The 19,406-nt window shown below is 51.0% G+C and overlaps 1 protein-coding gene across 2 annotated transcripts in view; it reads left to right on the top strand.

Moving 5' to 3' along the window:
- The window catches only part of MYO18A (myosin XVIIIA), a 171,847-nt gene that overhangs the window by 81,368 nt on the left and 71,073 nt on the right, over positions 1 to 19,406 (top strand). For both annotated transcript variants that reach the window (XM_056865417.1, XM_056865416.1), the window contains 7 exons: positions 1,616 to 1,757; positions 4,158 to 4,317; positions 5,141 to 5,327; positions 5,925 to 6,162; positions 12,502 to 12,611; positions 13,884 to 13,949; positions 17,793 to 17,921. In XM_056865417.1, coding sequence (XP_056721395.1) covers positions 1,616 to 1,757; positions 4,158 to 4,317; positions 5,141 to 5,327; positions 5,925 to 6,162; positions 12,502 to 12,611; positions 13,884 to 13,949; positions 17,793 to 17,921 — 1,032 coding nt within the window. The remainder of the gene's footprint in view (positions 1 to 1,615; positions 1,758 to 4,157; positions 4,318 to 5,140; positions 5,328 to 5,924; positions 6,163 to 12,501; positions 12,612 to 13,883; positions 13,950 to 17,792; positions 17,922 to 19,406) is intronic.

Below are 19,406 nucleotides of genomic sequence, written 5' to 3'. Positions count from 1 at the left end.
AACCTTCAGCCTGCTACCTGAAACCAACTTCCGTTGGGATTGAACTCAGGTCGTGAGCAGAGCTTTTGACTGCAGTACTGCAGCATTACCACTCTGCGCCACTTTACTGTACTTTTATTCTTATTACAGTCATTGACCGGAAAATACACATTCACGTATATAAAACATTCAAGCGAAGACAAAAGCAATTTTCAACAGGACAACACCAGAGGACTAATTCACGATAACATGGTCCTGATGCTGTCACTGCTACATAGGTAGAATTGTGGTCCGGTTTTCAGTATTTCAGAATGTGGGGGACGTTATTGTTCCCCGGAGATCCATGAGCAAAATAGCATTCTCAACTCGAGTCTGTCCTTGAAAAATCCCCTCTTTCAGAGCTTAAATGCCACAGTAGCGTGGTGTGTTCACAGAAGCTGACACCACTGTTGCTGTCACTGGCTCCTTGATGGTTTCCCCTTGTGAATAGAAAGGTGCCTCGCAATGTACAGATTTTTAACATTTTTACGCAGCGCTCTTTGTATAAGAAAATCCACGTCAATTGGGAATGGGGCAAGAGGCGCTTTGGAGGCCAGGAAGGATGCCAAAGAAACCAGAGCCCCACTGCTGAGCCCCAGTGGCTGGGGTGGGGATATCAGCCAGCATAGGGTACTGGTTTGGAGCAGTGGACTCTGATCTGGAGAACTAGGTTGGTTTCCCCACTCCTCCACACGAAGTCATCCGGGTGACTTGGGGCTAGTCACAGCTCTGATGGAGCTCTCTCAGCCCCACCTACCTCACAGGGTGTCTGTTGTGGGGAGGGGAAGGGAAGGTGATTGTAAGCAGGTTTGATTCTTCCTTAAGTGGTAGAGAAAGCCGGCATAGAAAATCCAACTCTTCTTCATCATCATCAGTGTGTGGAAGTGGCAGAGAAAGACCAGGATGGATTGGAGGGGAAGCCCGAGCCACCCTCCCTGCGGCTACAGGGACTGAGGGAGCAGCCAGGTATGGGGAAGCAGCAGCGGAGAAGAGCTGCATTGGGAGAGGGGTGGCTTAAAAAATGGGGCCTTTATGGAAGCCTCCGCGTGATCCCCAGGAAAAATCCCTGTCCCTCTCACTCTCCAGCAGTTTGTAGCAGCAGAGCCGACTGAGGGGAGTGTGTGTGTGTGTGTGTGTGTGTGTGTGTGTGTGTGTGTGTGTGTGTGTGTCGCAGCTGCTGCGATTGCTCCCTGCCGGGTGCCGGGGAGTAATTTTGCTGCTTAAGCCTCCAGATTGAATTTCTACAGAGTAAACGTCTCGTGCTGGAACATTTTACTAGACAATGTGTGTTTCTCCTGTCTCTGGTATTAAGTATTGATTCTTCCTCGGCAAACTGTCGTTTTTAAGCTGGAGTCGGGCGACTCTTCCGCCGCCGGCTTTTGCTTCTGCAAGAACCGGGTTTTCCCAGGCAGGCCTGTGTTGAGCGCCAAGGCGGTGGCGCGAAGGGGTGCTGGTGGTACACGTTTCGGTTTCCCTCGACCCGGGTGCCCCTGCATGCCCTTTCTCACCCCTCCTCCACCCCACCACGATCCTGGTAGCATGCTGCAGTTGCATACTCCAGTGACTGGGGGGCGGGCTGTTGGGGACATTTCTGCAGGTCCGTTCCCTCGCACGGACTGATGAGGCCCGCGGGCTCCTGTGGCTACTGGAGGAGGAGTCCCTTCAGCCCGGAGGCAACGAGGACACCCTGCTGGAGCGGCTTTTTGCCTACTATGGCCCACAGGATGGGGACAAGAAAGGTAAAGGAACAAGAAATGCCTTTTAAAAAAAAAGATTGTATTTTTATAGATATATAAAAACCGAATATAAGAAAACCCCGAATACAAAAGAAAATTAAAAGGCCATATCCTAACAGCAGTTGTCTGTCCATCTATCCATCCATCCAGGTTTGTATCTCGCCCTCAATCTCCGGCCAAGGCCCGGCTCAGGGCAGGTAACAATAAATCAATACAAAATACATCAAGACCATAAAACATCATCCGTTAAAACTATCAGAACCCTAAAGAATAATTAATAAATAAAACAATGGCATCAATTACATCAGCAGAAAAAGCAGGAATATAACAGACAATATTATAAGCAACGCACAATAAAAAACAATAGCAGTTATAAGCAGCGTATAGTAGAATAATGAAAAATATTAAACAGTGATCATCTTAATAATCTTAACATAAATCATAAGATACTCTGTATAAGGGATGCCTTTTAGTCGAGCTCAGGAATGCCTGGGTAGCGTGAAACATTATTTACTTCCAAATCCAGTAGCACCTTAGAGACCACCAAGATTTTCAGGGTATGAACTTTCGAGGTTTTGAGATTTTCAGGGTATGAGCTTTTGAGAGTCAAAGCTCCCTTCGTCGGATACGGAATCTGGTGAAGGGAGCTCTGATTCTCGAAAGCTCATACCCTGAAAATCTTGCTGTTCTTTGAGGTGCTGCTGGACTCAAATCTAGCGGTTCTACTGCAGATCAGCATTGCTACCCTCTGAAATTATTTATTGTTTACTTTATTGATGCCCCCTGCCTTTCTTCCCAATCGGGACACTTCCAGCATTCTCCTCCATTTTATGTACTCAACAACTCCATAAGGTAGGCTAGGCAGCGAGCTTCCACGGCAGAGTGGGGATTCGAACCCACGTCTCCCAGGCCCTAATCTGACATTCTAACCACTATACCTTTGGGTTGAGCTCAGGATCTGTTGCCTGGGCTTATGAGGGCAAGCACGAGACACCTGCAGCTTTGAGGAGCATCTCCCAGGACTCCTATGAAGGGGCCACAGCCAGGCTTGATTCAAGTTAGGTTGCAGGCAAATGATAGTTTTTGAGAGAATCTAAAGTGGTCCTCTGAGATGGTGTCGCCTTGCTCATGTGCCTCTGCACACTCCTTTGCCCCTTTGTTGTCTCAGCTCAGACAGGTTGCTCAGGTGCTTGAAGCTCCCAAAAAAACTCTTGTTTATCTTGGCAGTCATGGGATTGGGCTGTGTGGCCCAGCAAAGCATCTGCTTTGTGTGCAGAAGGTCCCAGGTTCTGTCTCCTGTCACGTCCAGTTAAAAAGAGGAAGGGCAGGGAGCTGTTCCTGTTGGCAGCAGAGGATAAGACTCGCAATAACGGGTTTCAGTTGTGAGAGGAAAGGTACCGGCTAGATTTTAGGGAAATGTTTTTTACAGTAAGAGTTGTTTGACAGTGGAATCAGCCACCTAGGGAGGTGGTGAGCTCCCCCTCACTGGCAGTCTTTAAGCAGAGGCTGGACAAGAACTTGTCAAGGATGCTCTAGGCCGATCCTGCATTGAGCAGGGGGTTGGACTAGACGGCCTGTATGGCCCCTTCCAACTCTATGATTCTAGTGAGTGGTGTGGAAGGCCTTCCCTTGAGGCTCTGGAGCAGTGCGGCCCATCAGAGGAGACGAGACTGGCCTTGGTAGACCGGGGGTCTGACTTGTGATGTGCAGATGTCACAGGCAACAATGGCGGGCTCTCCCTTCTGTATTTTGGATGCAGGAAATCACCTTATGCCGAGTCAGAGGCCTGGTCCACCTAGCTTAGCGCTGTCTCCTCTAGCTGGCGGCGACTCTCAGGCATTCCCACCACCTGCAGAGGGAGATCCTGTGATCCAGGACAGGAGAACGGGCATCAGCAGTAGCTATCTTTAAGTATTTGAAGGGCTGTCACTTAGAGGAGGGCAGGGAGCTGCTCCTGTTGGCAGCACGGACTCGCATTAATGGGTTTAAACTGGGGGGCAGAAAGGTACCGGCTGGATATCAGGGGAAATGTTTTTACAGTAAGACTTATTCGGCAGTAGAATCAGCAACCTCGGGAGGCGGCAAGCTCCCCCTCACTGGCCATCTTTAAACTGAGGCTGGACAAGCACTTGTCAGGGGTGCTCTAGGCTGATCCTGCAGTTGTGCAGGGGGTTAACATAAGAACATAAGAAAAGTCCTGCTGGATCAGACCAAGGCCCATCAAGTCCAGCAGTCTGTTCACACTGTGGCCAACCAGGGTTGGACTAGATGGCCTGTATGGCCTCTTCCAACTCTATGATTCTATGAATGTTATTCTTCCCAAACCCATGGCAGCAGCTGCTCCTGCGCATGCTAAGGTGCAGCTAGTTTGGGGACGACTGTGACCCTCTTCCCTCTCCCCAGGCCCCAACCCCTTGCTGCGGAGCAGTAAGGCTCGGCACTTCTTCCTGGGCCACAGCTACGGCACGAACTGGGTGGAGTACGACACCACCGGCTGGCTGAGCTACGTCCGGCAGAATCCGGCCTCCCAGAACGCCTCGCTTCTCCTGCAGGGCTCTCAGAAGTAAGCCACGGGCTGCCAGAACTTGGGAGGGCAGTGGTTCGGGAAAGCGAGCTTTCTTTCTTCTGTCTGTCAGTTGCTCAGTCGAGCTGGACAGGCATTGCTGGCGGTCTCCTTTTGTTAGGCTGCAGGGTTGGGAGAGGTACTCTGAGCAGTTGGCTTTGGTAGTTTTGACCCTGCTCGGATGCTTTTATTAAGGCTCCCCTCGGTGCCTGGTGGAGGCGGCTGCTGCTCCCAACAGGCCTCCCTTTGTCTTTTCTCCTTGAAGGTGGGGTTGGGCAGCCCTAGTGGAGAGCCAGCATAGTGAAGTGGTTAAGAGTGGTGGTTTGGAGCAGTGGACTCTGATCTGGAGAACCGGATTTGGTTCCCCACTCCTCCACATGAGCGGCAGAGGCTAATCTGGTGAACCGGGGTGGCTTCCCCGCTCCTCCACATGCAGCCTGCTGGGTGACCTTGGGCTAGTCACAGTTCTCTTTGAGCTCTCTCAGCCCCACCTACCTCACAGGGTGTCTGTTGTGCGGAGGGGAAGGCAAGGCAACTGTAAGCTGGTTTTGAGTCTCCTTAGAGCAAATCGGGGTATAAAAACCAACCTTCTTCAGCATGGTGTAGTGGTTACGAGTGGTGGTTTGGAGTGGTGGACTCTAACCTGGAGAACGGGGTTTGATTCCCCACTCCGCCACATGAGCGGTGGGTGCTGATCTGGTTGGTTTCCCCACTGTGGCCTCTAAAGGGGGTGCTCTCATCCTCTGCGGTGGTGGCGGTGCTCTTCCATAGACAGTCTTGGGATGGAGGGAGGACCTTGACAGCCTCTTTCCTGCCTCCTCAGGAAGATGATCAGCAGCCTCTTTGCGGGCCGAGCTGGGACTGGCATGGTGCTGTCTGGGTCCATCGCCGGCCTGGAGGGGGGCTCCCAGCTCGCCCTCCGCAGGGCCACCAGCATGCGGAAGACCTTCGCCACCGGGGTGGCAGCCATGAAGAAGAAGTCGCTGTGCATCCAGATCAAGCTGCAAGTGGTGAGTTTCTGGGCCGTGGCTCAGTGGCAAAGCCTCTGCTTGGCATGCAGAAGGTCCCAGGTTCAATCCCCGGCCTCTCCAGTTAAAGGAACTAAGCAAGTGGGTGAAGTGAAAGACCTCTAACCTGAGACCCTGGAGAGCCGTTGCCGGTCTGAATAGACAATACTGACTTTGATGGACCAAGGGGGTCTGATTCAGTGTAAGGCAGCTTCAAGTGTTCAGAGTTGTATAAGAGGTATTTTAGGGGAGGGGCCGTGGCTCAGTGGTAGAGCATCTGCTTAGCATGCTGAAGGTCCCAGGCATCTGCTTGGCATGCAGAAGGGCCCAGGTTCAATCCCCGGCATCTCCAGTTAAAGGGACTAGGCTGGTAGGTGAAGTGAAAAACCCCTGCCTGAGATCCTGGAGAGCCACAGCCGGTCTGAGTAGACAATACTGACTTTGATGGACCAAGGGTCTGATTCAGTATAAGGCAGCTTCATGTGTTCACGTGGGCGGCCCTGGTTAAGGGGGGGGGGATTCTATGTGTGGTCCTATGAAATGAAGATTGCTTCCCCCCCCAACATTTCCCTTGACTAACGCTCTTTCCCTGCCATCCAGGATGCACTGATCGACACCCTCAAGAAGTCCAAGCTCCACTTTGTCCATTGCTTCCTGCCCAAGGCGGACGGATGGAGCGGGGACCCCAAGGGACCGGGGGCGCGAAGGGTCAGCACAACCGAGCTGGACCTGCACGGGGAGCACTGCGAGGCCGGACTCATGCAGCTGGATGTTCCCTTGCTGAGGGCCCAGATCCGGGGCTCCCGCCTCCTTGATACCCTTCGGATGTACCGCCAAGGTTGGTGCCCCCCCCTCCCCAGGGCTGGGTTGAATGAGTGGGAGAGGGGGGGAAGAGGCCCCTTCACGACAGCCCATCTGCGAGGCCCCTTATTCCGGGGGGCCACACCCGCTTGGCTGTCTAGGGCAGAGGTCCCCGAACTTTTTTGAGCCTGGGGGCACGTTTGGAATTTTGACACGGCGTGGTGGGCGCAGCAACAAAATGGCTGCTGCAAAATGGCTGCCGTAGAAGGTGGAACAGGCCACAAAATTATTGCCACGGCTTAACTTCAGTAACATGGTGTAGATCCTTGTGTTGTGGTGGCAGCTGCTGCCGAAGCAACATTATAAAAAACTGCACAGCCATTCAAATCTCCATTAGTCAAACAGAAGCCTTGCTGGGCAAAAGCCCTACCTGGCTCTGCCCACTTCCTGAAAACATTTGGCGGGCACTAGAGAAGGTGTCGGCAGGTGCCATGGCGCCCACAGGCACTTGGTTGATGACCCCTGGTTTAAAGCAGTGTTGTCTTATGTCCTGCTAGGGACAGCATAAGGTTATCAGCACATGGAAGGGGGGATGACCAGCAGAGTTCTTGCTTCCAGTACTGGCAATATTGGCAGGGTGGATGTTTCTCCACAAGCATTCAGATAGTTGCTCTTTTTCAGTCCTGTTGGGCACCGACGTTTCCCTTGGAGGCAGCTCTTCCTGCTTCCTCCTTGTACGAGCCACCAAGGTGATCCCAATCAGTCAGAAACCATATAGCGAATAGGGTGGTGCCGCAATGTTATGCAGCCAATCAGGTTTGGGAGGGGAGGGCAATTGAGAGCAAAGGCAAACTCACTGAATAAGTGAGCGGTTCTGTAAGGAGTCCAAGAAAGGAGATCCCTGTTTTGACCTTGGCCAAAAACACTTGTGAGAAACTGTGAATAGTTTTCAAATGGGTAGCCATGTTAGTCTGCAGTAGAAGGGAAAGATTCAAGTCCAGTAACACCTTAAAAGATTTCCAGGGTATAAGCTTTTGAGAGTCCAAACTCCCTTTGTCTTTAAGATGCTGCTGGAATCGAATCTTGCTCGTGAATAGTTTTTGCTCAGTCACAAAATCACACAAGGTTGGAAGAGAACACACGGGCCAGCCAGTCCAACCCCTTGCTATGCAGGATCCTACAATCAAAGCGCTCCCAACAGATGGCCATCCAACCTCTGCTTAAAGACCTCCAAAGACGGGGACTCCACCCCCACCCCGAGGGAGGGCATTCCACCGTTGAACCGCCCTCACCGTCAGAAAGTTCTTTCTAATGTTTAGGTGGAATCACTTTTCTCTTAGTTTAAATCCATTACTCCGTGTCTTAAGTCTCTGAAGCAACAGAGAACAAGCTAGTTCCCTCATTAACATGGCATCCCTTCAAATATTTAAACATGGCTATCATGTCTCTCCTCAACCTTCTCCAAACTAAACAAACCCAACTCCCTAAGTCTCTCCTCATAGGGCATAGATTCCAGACCTTTGACCATTCTGGTCGCCCTCCTCCAGACACGCTCCAACTTGTCAACATCCTTCCTAAATTGTGGAGCCCAAAACTGGACACAGTATTCCAAGAGAGGTCTGACCAATGCAGAATACAGTGGTAGTATTACTTCCCTTGATCTAGACACAATACTTTTTTTGATGCAGCCCAGAATTGCATTGTCCTTCTTAGCCACCATATCACACTGTTGACTCACAGTCTCCTCCTCTCTACTCTTCAATCACTTCTCTCATGAACACATGAAGTTGCCTTATACTAAATCAGACCCTTGGTCCATCAGAGTCAGTATTGTCTACACAGACCGGCAGCGGCTCTCCAGGGTCTCAGGCAGAGGTCTTTCATATCACCTACTTGCCTAGTCCCTTTAACTGGCGATGCCAGGGATTGAACCTGGGACCTTTTGCGTGCCAGGCACATGCTCTACCACTGAGCCACAGCCCCTCTCTTAAAAGGTTAAGAACACATGAACACCTGAAGCTGCCTTATGCTGAATCAGACCCTTGGTCCATCAAAGTCAGTACTCAGACCGGCAGCTCTCCTCCACCCAAACACTACAGCCCGCTGAAGCTGATACCCCCCTCTGCCTCTGCTCCCCCTGGGAAGACGCCCCACCAAAGCACATCCCTGCATTCCTCCCTCCGAGCAGTGCATGGCGGAATTGGTGTTTATTATTTCAAAACCAGGTTGTTAGTGCTCTGAAGCAAGATCAATGTTGTGCACGGAACCAAGGATCAATGGCCCAGCAGGGGAGGGGAGGGGGCTCAGTGCCCCGGTCGATGAGGCTGATGATTAATTAAGACCTGAAGAATCAACACCGCTATCTTGGCCCATAAATTTAATTGCAATCCGTAGGCAGTCGATAGCCAAATCTATGCCGGGCTTCTCGGAGAAGCCTTTGCTGCCGGTAGGTGTAGTAACACAAATTGTCGTGTGCGGCGGAGGGTTGCGGGGTGCGCCGGGGGCCCCCCTTTCTGACAAGTTTCTTTGGCATGTCTCTCTGGCTCCTTGGCAGGCTGTTCTCTTTCTAGCGTGCTCTCTAGGAGGAGAGATGCAGAAAAAACTATTTTTAACCTGCGGGTGAGGATTCCCCTGTGACGGCCAGAGAGGTGCATTTGAGGCCAGGGAGACACAATGGAACTGAAGTCAGGGTGGAAGAGGGATCTTCTCCTGCTTATCTTGCTTACAGTTCTGAGAAACAAGGTCTCTGGTTTTGAAAACACTTGCGAAAACCTGCTTTGAGCAATGAGATTTGAGTCCAGTAGTACTTTAGAGACAGACAAGGTTTTCAGAGAGCTTTGACTCTTGAAAGCTCATACCTTGAAAATTTTGCTGCTCTCTTAAGATGCTGCTGGGCTCGTATCTAGCTGTTCTACTGTAGACCAACATGGCTGCCCTCTGGAACCACTATGACCAGCAATAGCCATAGAATAGGGGAGCTGGATGGGATCCAAAGATCCTCTAGGCCAGCCTTTCTCAAAATGGGATCCACAGGCTCCTGGGGAGGGGTGAGTCCATGCAGATGTTCTGCAAGTCCTTTGTTGTATGTCCACCTGGCTGGTGCAAGCATTCCCTTTGCATGTCCACCTGGCTGATGTGGAAGGGGGGCAGTGGAAGGAGACAGAATTGGCACCCCCTTCTTTCGCCGAGTGGGATTTAGAATCATAGAATCATAGAGTTGGAAGGGACCACCCGGATCATCGAGTCCAGCCCTGCACAATGCAGGAAATTCACAACTACCTCCCCCCCACACACACCCAGTGACCCCTACTCAGTGCCCAGAAGATGGCCTCCCTTTCATGGTTCTGCCTAAGGTCATAGAATCAGCATTGCTGACAGATGGCCATCTAGCCTCTGCTTAAAAACCTCTAGGGAAGGAGAGCTCGCCACCTCCCGAGGAGCTCCTGCCGCCTGCAGTCGCCTGGCTGCCAGGTCACCTCAGAGCACTAGCCAACAAATGTGCTGACTGGTCACTGGCAACCAATAGCTGAGCCCAATGAACCACTAGTTGAATGGCATCAAAGGGGTCCAGTCTGAATGCACTTGCGCCGGTTGGTGGTGGAGGAAAGGGGGCCATCGAGTCGCAGCCGACTTTCAGCAGCTCCTTATGGGGATTTCAAGACAAGAACTGAAGAGAGGTGGTTTGCCTTTGCCTGCCTCGGCATAGCAGCCCTGGACTGACTTGGTGGTCTCCCATCCAAGTACCAAGCAGGGCTGACCTAGCTTGTGTGTGTGTTAAGTCGCTCCTGACTCAAGGCGACCCTATGACTCAGTGTCCTCCAAAATGTCCTATCTTTTACAGCCTTGCTCAGGTCTTGCAAATTGAGGGCCATGGCTTCCTTTCTAGAGTCAATCCATCTCTTGTTGGGTCTTCCTCTTTTCCTGCTGCCTTCAACTTTTCCTAGCATGATTGTCTTTTCCAGTGACTCTTGTCTTCTCATAATGTGACCAAAGTATGATAGCCTCAGTTTAGACATTTTAGCTTCTAGGGTCAGTTCAGGCTTGATTTGATTAGGGGAAGGACTGTAGCAGAGCATCAGAAGAGGAGGAAGAAGAAGAGTTGGCTTTTATATGCTGACTTTCTCCACCACTTAAGGGAGAATCAAACCGGCTTACAATCACCGTCCCTCCTCCTCCCCACAACAGACACCCTGTGAGGTAGGTGGGGCTGAGAGACTGTGACTAGCCCAAGGCCACCCAGCTGGCTTCATGTGTGTAGGAGTGGGGAAACCAACCCTGTTCACCAGATTAGCCTCTGCCGCTAATGTGGAGGAGTGGGGAATCAAACCCGGTTCTCCAGATCAGAGTCCACTGCTCCAAACCACTGCTCTTAACCACTACGCCACGCTGGCTCCCAAAGAAGGCTGCTAGTACTCAGCTTCCAGCAGTATTGTTTTCTGGACATGTGCTGTAACTGTGCATTTCCACACTGGGCTCTGGGTATTAGTGTATCTTGTGGGAGATCCTCTGCAACTTCAGGACTCCGGTCTGTTTGGAGCCCATGCCAAAGAAAAGAGGCAGGCTGCATGTTGTCTCTAGCAAACCTGCATCTCAAATGACTCCCTGGCTGATATCTCCACACCAGCCAAGTTTTTCGTGCCAGGGAAGGCTCTTCTCTTCTCTTTGTTGACTATATTTGGAAATTGAGAATTACAGGGGTGGGGGCAGGCAGTAGTCTGTCTTGCTCCAGACCTGTCTTATAAGAAGGAACCAGCTAGAAGTTTGCGAGGGAGGCGTGATCTTGAAATCCATTCCCTTGTGCTTATACTTTCCCAGTGTTCCTGTAGTCAGAGGTAGATTGGTTTCCTTTTTTTTAAAAATAATTTTTTATTTTTATAACAACATAACACATACATACAAATATAAAACATTCACTCCCTGTACATAATCATTGCTCCATATCTATAACAAGATCCACATCAACTTCCGCACTGGAGTGGAGATAAGTCATTCTATAATACATACTCTTAAACAATAGATCTTGAAAATAATTAAGACTTTAACATAACTGAAATACACACATTTATACTCAAACCTGCATATAATCTAGCTACCTGCATATAATCTAGCTACCTGCATATAATCTAGCCAATATATTATATTGTATTATATTAATATATTAACACTGTTTATCAAGCCTATTAGCCAATATATCTAAACAATACATATTTATACCCCTCTACTAAGTTAATACCTAACATGTATTGTTTATCTACTAAGAGGAAAGGAACTATTAATATTTGAGTTTATAGCAATTTATTCATCTGCATATTCTCTCCACTATCTTATAAATCCAATTCAGCTTCTCAGCACAGGGGTAGATTGGTTTCCGAATGTAGACATGGCACCGTTTCATGTTTGGAGCTGTTTCCCGCCGCTACTCTTGGCCTGTACCTAAACCATCAGAGAAGAATCTTTGGTAGCGTATTCCATTATACATTATGTGAGCAGTAGTTCCCTTTGTAAACCTTCATGAAGGGATAGCTCTCTCCGGCTGTTAGTCTAATGCACGGGTCGTCAAAGTGCGGCTCCCGAGCCGCATGCGGCTCTTTGAGCCCTTGAGTGCGGCTCTTTCCAGTCCCACCCAGCTGGTGGAATGTCCTCCAAAACATTCTTTAACAGCCTTGCTCAGGTCTTGCAAACTGAGGGCCGTGGCTTCCTTATAGTGTCAATCCATCTCTTGTTGGGTCTTCCTCTTTTCCTGCTGCCTTCAACTTTTCCCAGCATGATTGTCTTTTCCAGTGACTCTTGTCTACTCATACAGTACATCATAATATATAATACTATAATTAAAATCTATTGTATAATCCTAAAAAATTAACAGACTAAGACCAGGAAAGTCCAGATGATGCCCTTTATGCTAGTAATGGTAGCAAAACAACCAGGTGAGAAAGGTGGAATAGGCGGGACCAGGACCAGGAGGCCAGCTAAGATGAAACCTTCACTGCCCTCAACCATAGGCCTGGGAGAACATCTCTGCCTTGCAGACCCTGCAGAACTGAACTAAATTCCGCAGGTCTTGGGTCTCATTTGACATGGCCTCTGTGCAGCTGTGATCTCAGGAAACCTGTGGACTTGGTTCCTCTGTGTTGCCCCTTGGTCTCTTAGAGCCCCGCGTCCAGCTGTGGGCCGGCAGATGTGCTCTTTCGGCATCTGGGGCCACCGCCTGTCTTGCTGAGTTGTACCCCAGAGGGCTCCAAGGAAGCCACAAAGTTCCGGTCTCTGGCTGGAGAACAGAGACACCTGCTGCAGGATCACTTGGGAGCCCTGCTCTCTGCCGAGTTGCCTTGTCCAGGGCAGATTATTTTAACGACCCTTTCTTTGTATGGCCCCGCAGGTTACCCCGATCACATGGTCTTTGCAGAGTTTCGACGGCGCTTCGACGTCCTGGCCCCTCACCTGACAAAGAAACACGGGCGCAACTACATCGTCATGGACGAGAAGCGGGTGCGACACGGGGAGGGGGATAGCCAGATGCCGCGCCTCCCCATCAGTAGCCAGGGAGGAGTGTGTGGGTAGACTGGGAAATAGCAACTGGGCCTCCTGGGGCCAAGAGAAATAAAAGGGCCGCGCCGGTAACAGGAGATAAAGATAAGGCCAAGGCTAATGGTGCAAAATAGGTAAAAACTTGTTTTTTATTACTCAGAATATAAATTCCCTACTCATTTCGCCCAAGGGGCTTCTTCAGGGGAATGTGTAATATATAATATATAAATACAGTACTGAGTTTATACAAGTAAATATTTGGTTAAAATTATATGAACAAATAAAACACTATATTAAAAGTCAGAATACAAGCTATATCATATACAAGTAAATATTTGGTTAAAATTATACAAAGAAATAAAACACTATATTAAAAGTCGGAATACAAGCTATATCATATACAAAAAAATTGCAATCTCAAGGACGAATAAGCTCTGGCAATTCAGGGCATTTCTATTCTGAGTAATAAAAAATCCTTTAACCAATTTGCACCATTAAGAACATAAGAAAAGCCATGCTAGATCAGACCAAGGCCCATCAAGCCCAGCAGTCTGTTCACACAGTGGCCAACCGGGTGCCTCTAGGAAGCCCCCAAACAAAACAACTGCAGCAGCATCCTGCCTGTGTTCCACAGCACCTAACATAATAGGCATGCTCCTCTGATACTAGAGAGAATAGGTATGCAGCATGACTAGTAGCCATTTTGATTAGTAGCCATGGATAGCCCTCTCCTCCATGAACACGTCCACTCCCCTCTTAAAGCCTTACATAAGAACATAAGAAAAGCCCTGCTGGATCAGACCGAGGCCCATCAAGTCCTGCAGTCTGTTCACACCGTGACCATCCAGGTGCCTCTAGGAAGCCCCCAAACAAGACGGCTGCAGCAGCATTGTCCTGCCTGGGTTCCACAGCACCTAATATAGGCATGCTCCTCTAATCCTGGAGAGAATAGGTATGCAGCATGACTAGTATCCATTTTAACTAATAGCCATGAATACCCCTTTCCTCCATGAATATGTCCACTCCCCTCTTAAAGCCCTCCAAGTTGGCCTTGGCCTTATTTTTGTCTCCTCCCGGGGCCAATCCACCAAGAGGGCGAGCGGGGAGGTGGTGGCTGTGGGATTCTCTGGTTCCTGTCCCGGAGGGAGCAGCGTGGGACGTGGCCGAGCGGGCTTTCTGCGGATGTGGCTGTCAGGCAGCGACTGACGTTTTCTGTTCTCCCCCCCCCCCAAGGCAGTGGAGGAGCTCTTGGAGTCCCTGGAGCAGGAGAAGAGCAGCTTCCACATGGGCTTGAGCCGGGTAAGAGCAGCCGGAGTCTCGGGGGCAAAGCTGTGCTTCCCAGCAAAGGTATCCTCGAGCCCCTGCATAGGACCAAGTCCTATGAGGAAAGGTTGAAGGAGCTGGGTATGTTTAGCCTGAAGAGGAGAAGACTGAGAGGGGATATGATAACCGTCTTCCAGTACTTGAAGGGCTGTCATATAGAGGATGGTGCCGAGTTGTTTTCTGTTGCCCCAGAAGGTCAGACCAGAACCAGCGGGTTGAAATTAAATCAAAAGAGCTTCCGTCTAGACATTAGGAAGAACTTTCTAACAGTTAGAGCGGTTCCTCAGTGGAACAGGCTTCCTCAGGAGGTGGTGAGCTCTCCTTTCCTATGGGTTTTTAAGAAGAGGCTAGGTGGCCACCTGTCAGGAATGCTGATTCTATGACCTTAGGCAGATCATGAGAGGGAGGGCATCTTGGCCATCTTCTGGGAATGTAGTTGGGGTCACTGGGTGTGTGTGTGGGGAGGTAGTGGTAAATTTCCTTCATTGGCCAGGGGGTTGGACTAGATGACCCTGGTTGTCCCAACTCTAGGATTCTATGATTCTATGCTGGAGGCGGTGCCCCATCCAGGCAGAGGAGGGGAAGGGAAGGGAGAGCACAGATTTGGGGTGAAAGAGCCTGGGGATTGGATGCCTGTCATTGCACTCACAGCTTCTGTGTGGGTGTGGGTGGTTTTTTTAATTTTAAAATCAAAATTCTTTGACAGCCAGAACTGAATTCTAAAACTGGTATCCATCATGCAAAGGGGCATGATTCCCCCCCCTTTCTTGTGCGTCCTTTCTTCTGCTTCCCCCAGTCATGGGGAGTGGGAAGGAGCTCTACAGCCTGCTGATGTCTGGTCCCTTCTGACCACTGGGAATCCTCCCTGGTGACTTCTAACTTTCAACGTTTCTGTAGGCGTTGCCCTCTTTGCTTAACCGTGTAATTTTGCAGCTTTGTGGGCCAGAAACTTTTGTCTTTTTTAAGCGAAAGCTGTGATTTTTAGCAAGGCGGTTTCTACCTTCTACAGGCTTTTGGCATGATGTCAGAAATGCATCAGCCACTTGGTGTTGGAGCGGTGGAGTCTGATCTGGAGAACCGGGTTTGATTCCCCACTCCTCCACATGAGTGGCAGATGCTAATTTGGTGAACTGGATTTGTTTCCCCACTCCTCCACATGAAGCCAGCTGGGTGACCTTGGGCTAGTCACACTCTCTCAACCCCATCTACCCCGCAGGGTGTCTGTTGTGGGGAGGGGAAGGCGATTGTAAGCTGGTTTGATTCTTCCTTAAGTGGTAGAGAAAGTCGGCATATAAAAACCAACTCTTCTTCTTGGTTCAGGTGTGAGCTGTCTTTGGGGCTGGGTGCGGGTGTCTCATTTGGGGCTCTCTAACTCTTTAAAACAGAGCCCTGTGGCGCAGAGTGGTAAGCTACAGTACTGCAGTCCAAGCTCTGCTCACGATCTGAGTTCAGTCCCAACAGAAGTTGGTTTCAGGTAGCTGGCTCCAGGTTGACTCAGCCTTCCATCCTTCTGAGGTCAGTGAAATGAGTACCCAGCTTGCTGGGGGTAAAGGGAAGATGACTGGGGAAGGCACTGGCAAACCATCCCGTAAACAAAGTCTGCCTAGTAAACGTTGGGATGTGACGTCACCCCATGGGCCAGGAATGACCCGGTGCTTCCACAGGGGACCTTTACTTTACTGTAACTCTTTAATATCACTTGTGAAGATCTTTTCCCAAGGTTCTGCCGTGTGTGTGCCCCCATCAGAGGTCAGGGGGATGACCCCGCCAGCCAGGGCCTTTCCTGTGCTGTCGCCCTGGAAGCCCCTCCCCACAGAGGCTTGTCTGGTGACAGGTTTGCAGACCTTTCGGTGATCGGCAGAAACTCTTGTCGTCCAAACCACTTTTTGAATTGCTCTTTTGGAGGGGTGTTTCTTATTCCCTCCCATTAGAGGATTCTACTGGTTTTAGGCAGCTTCGCAATCGTTTTTGTTTTCACCTGCTGAGTATTTTCAGCTGCGGATTCTGTGCGCGATTCTTTTATGCGCTGCTAGATAATTGTGGTGGTTTATTGTCTTAATTGACTTTTGCGAGCCACTTTAGAGGTGTTCTGTAGACAGGCAGGGTGTAAACATTTAACAAAACGAGGGGTGGGCTGCTGCTTGGCTGTTCTGGCTCAGCGGGGAGCGCCCCCCCATTTTGTCTGTCTCGGCCAGAGCTGCGTCGCCAGCAGTTAATGTGCAGGGACGCCGTGGCTCAGGCTGACGGGGGTGGGGGGGGGGTCACAAGGAAGGCTTGTCACAACGATTCTGCATATTCCAGGAGCCTGTAAATTCAAAGCGAAGAGAGGAGAGGAGAGGCTGAATCGTGCACACTTCCTTCTGCCCCGCTGCTTTGTAGAACATCAGCGTGAAGTGGGCACCCTGGCACTCAGGGAAGCTGGGGACAGAGCGATTGCAGGGCATTCCCTGGGGTTCCCGTTACTCTATTGTCTTACGGATTCCTTGCCACCGAAGCAATCGGTCCCAAATGGATGGCCGGGGGATGGCAGACTCGCAGCTGACCGGGCCCCAGAGTTGGCTCTGGGCCTGGAAACGCAGGGGCCCCACTGGTCTGTGCCAGCTGCTGGAGCTGTCGGTGGCGGAGAGGGTCCTGTTCCCCACCTCTTGCCCAGGGTGTTGTCCTTGGGATGAGTGTGGTGGTGAGGGTGGGCCACCTGGAATGCCTTGGTTTGATTCCCCGCTCCTCCACATGAAGCCAGCTGGGTGACCTTGGGCTAGTCACAGTTCTCTCAGAGCTCTCTCAGCCTCACCTACCTCACAAGGTATCTGTTGTGGGGAGAGAAAGGGAAGGAGATTTGTAAGCCAGTTTGATTCTCCTTAAAAGGCAGAGAAAATTGGCATATAAAAAACAACTCTTCCTCTTCAAATAGGATCCCAATGGAAGTGAACATCAAGATGTTAACACGTTTCGGCATTAAAAAATATTCAAAATAAATTATACGTACAATAATTCAATAAAAACACCTTGCCACTTCTCCTGCCTCAAGCTCCCTTTGCCCACCTGTTCGCAGTGGCCGACTCTCTCAAAGGGCATGCAGGGAATACTCTTGAATCTTCTCTCAGTGCGGTGCTTCTCTTCCGTGCCGGAAGAAAGCGCCGCTCCTGACCCGGGTATGTTTGCACTTGCCGAGATGTGAAATACTGATTCTGTTGAGGCTGGGGTGGGCCTGGGGTTCCAGCATCTCCCCCACCTCCAAATGGGGGGCAGGCTGCCATTGACGGCCTGCTTGGCCCTCTTCGTGGTGAACTTTGCAGTGAAAGGTGGGGAGCCAGTGTGGTGTAGTGGTTACGAGTTGCGGTTTGGAGCAGTGGACTCTGATCTGGAGAACCGGGTTTGATTCCCCCACTCCTCCACATGAGTGGCGGAGGCTAATCTGGTGAACCAGGTTCAATTCCCCACTCCTTCACATGAACGGTGGATGCTAATCTGGTGAACTGGGTTGGTTTCCCCACTCCTCCGCATGAAGCCAGCTGGGTGACCTTGGGCCTAGTCACAGTTCTCTTAGAGCTCTTTCAGCCCCACCTACCTCACAGGGTGTTTGTTGGGAGGGGAAGGGAAGGTGATTGTAAGCCCGTTTGATTCTGCCTTAAGTGGTAGAGAAAGTCGGCATATAAAAACTAACTCTTCTTCTTTTTCTGAAAATTTTCTGGCTGTTGTATCAATGTCTTTTCATACCTGCTGACTTGTTGGGAACTCGCTTCATGCTGTGTCTGCCCCGGAGCTGGGAATTGACCCTCCCTTCTTTTTTCCTGCCCTCCTTCTCTCCCCTCCTCACAGGTGTTTTTCCGGGCAGGAACGCTGGCCAAGTTGGAGGAGCAGCGTGACAAACAGATGAGTCGAAACATCTCGCTTTTCCAGGCCGCCTGCCGGGGCTTCCTCGCCCGCCAGCAGTTCAAGAAGAGAAAGGTACGCCGCGGAGGCCTCCTTTAAAGTCAGTGGGGAAAGGGAGTGAGCCAGCGTGCACGCACGAGCTCTGCCTCCCCCCCAGTCCCCTTTTGCGTTTACATATCGTGCCGCTGACTCTGGGACTTAGCCAAAAATGGGCATCTCTGCCTCCCACGCGCTGGGCAGAATCGCAGGCTCTCCCTGCCTCTGCCAGGAGAGGAACTGGGACTCCTCAATCCTGGGGAGGAGATGGCTCTCGAATCTTCTAGCAGGTATGAAAGTACTCGGTGTGTGTGTGTGTCTGTATGCGTGTGTTGTGCGCGTGCACGTCTTGTCACCCCATTAGGCAAGGCAAGAGGGCTGGAAGCGGGGTGTGAGGGTCTCTGTCTTTGTGTCTCCGCTTTCCATCACCTGCGGTATTATCAGTGAACTCGTAAAAGCAGTTCACACCTTCTGGTCTCAGGCGCCAGGCCTGATGGCCCATGTATCTTCCCCCCCGCTGTTTTCCTGCCAGTACTCCCTCAGGCCGGTGCGGCCTTGGAAGTGTGATAGCCGCACCAGACTTCCTGGGATCCGTCTGATGTTTTGTATTATGCCAAGCTTGTAACTTCCCATAACAATAAGTGTGAACCCCAGTGCCCCAGTGCCCTGGAGTCAATATATTCTGTAAACCCGTATAGCCCCTCACTTGCAACTTTCTACCTGTGCCTGTCTCATCTCCTGAAGGCTTCAATAAATCTATTGTTTCTGTATCAACGTCTGAGCAACTGATTTGGAGAAGCAAACTCAGAGAGGGGGATCTCTCACATTAAGTTGCAAGTCCTTGCCTCTCGGACTGCAGCTGTACCGCTTTGGACAGAATGTCAGCCGACGAGGACACCACCCCTATCCCCGATGCCCCCAAGGCTCCGGACGAGCCGGAGAAGCCGGACCCGAAGGAGGAGGGAGCCAAGCCAAAGAAACCGAAGGGTCGCGCCCCCGACCAAGATCGGGACGAACGTCCCCGGGGGCTTACTTATTGGCTGGACTCTCCCAAGGGCTGGTCGCTCTCGCGGACTGCGGCGAAGGATCGCCGGTTGGCCTTCCCCAGCACGGGACTCGAAGGGGACCCGGCCCGCAAAGAGGCCCTCATGGAGGAAGAACGAAAGCAGTGGCAGGAAGACCGCCGGGCTATGCAGGAGCAGATGGAGACCATGCAACGCGTAATGGGTGAGATGGCCACGGCCCTAGATGCGCTGAAGTTGCAACCTCCAGCCGGTGCTCCCCCAGACGGGGCGCCGGTAGTTCCGCCCGCAACCCCTGCCCCCCCGGCCCGTCGGGACCTGAAAGTCACGTATGACGGGTCGGGAGACCATTTGACCTTTTTTATGGTCCAAGTGGACATTTTTATGCGGGAACAAGGCCGAACCTTTGTTTCTGAGGAGTCCCGGGTGCAGTACGTGGCTTCCTTACTGCAAGGGGAGGCGGCTGCCTGGATGGTGTTGCAGTATGAACTCCGCTCGCCGG

Source organism: Euleptes europaea, chromosome 19 (genome assembly GCF_029931775.1).
Source record: "Euleptes europaea isolate rEulEur1 chromosome 19, rEulEur1.hap1, whole genome shotgun sequence".
Classification (NCBI taxonomy): domain Eukaryota; kingdom Metazoa; phylum Chordata; class Lepidosauria; order Squamata; family Sphaerodactylidae; genus Euleptes; species Euleptes europaea.
This window is presented reverse-complemented; position numbering and strand designations above follow the sequence as displayed.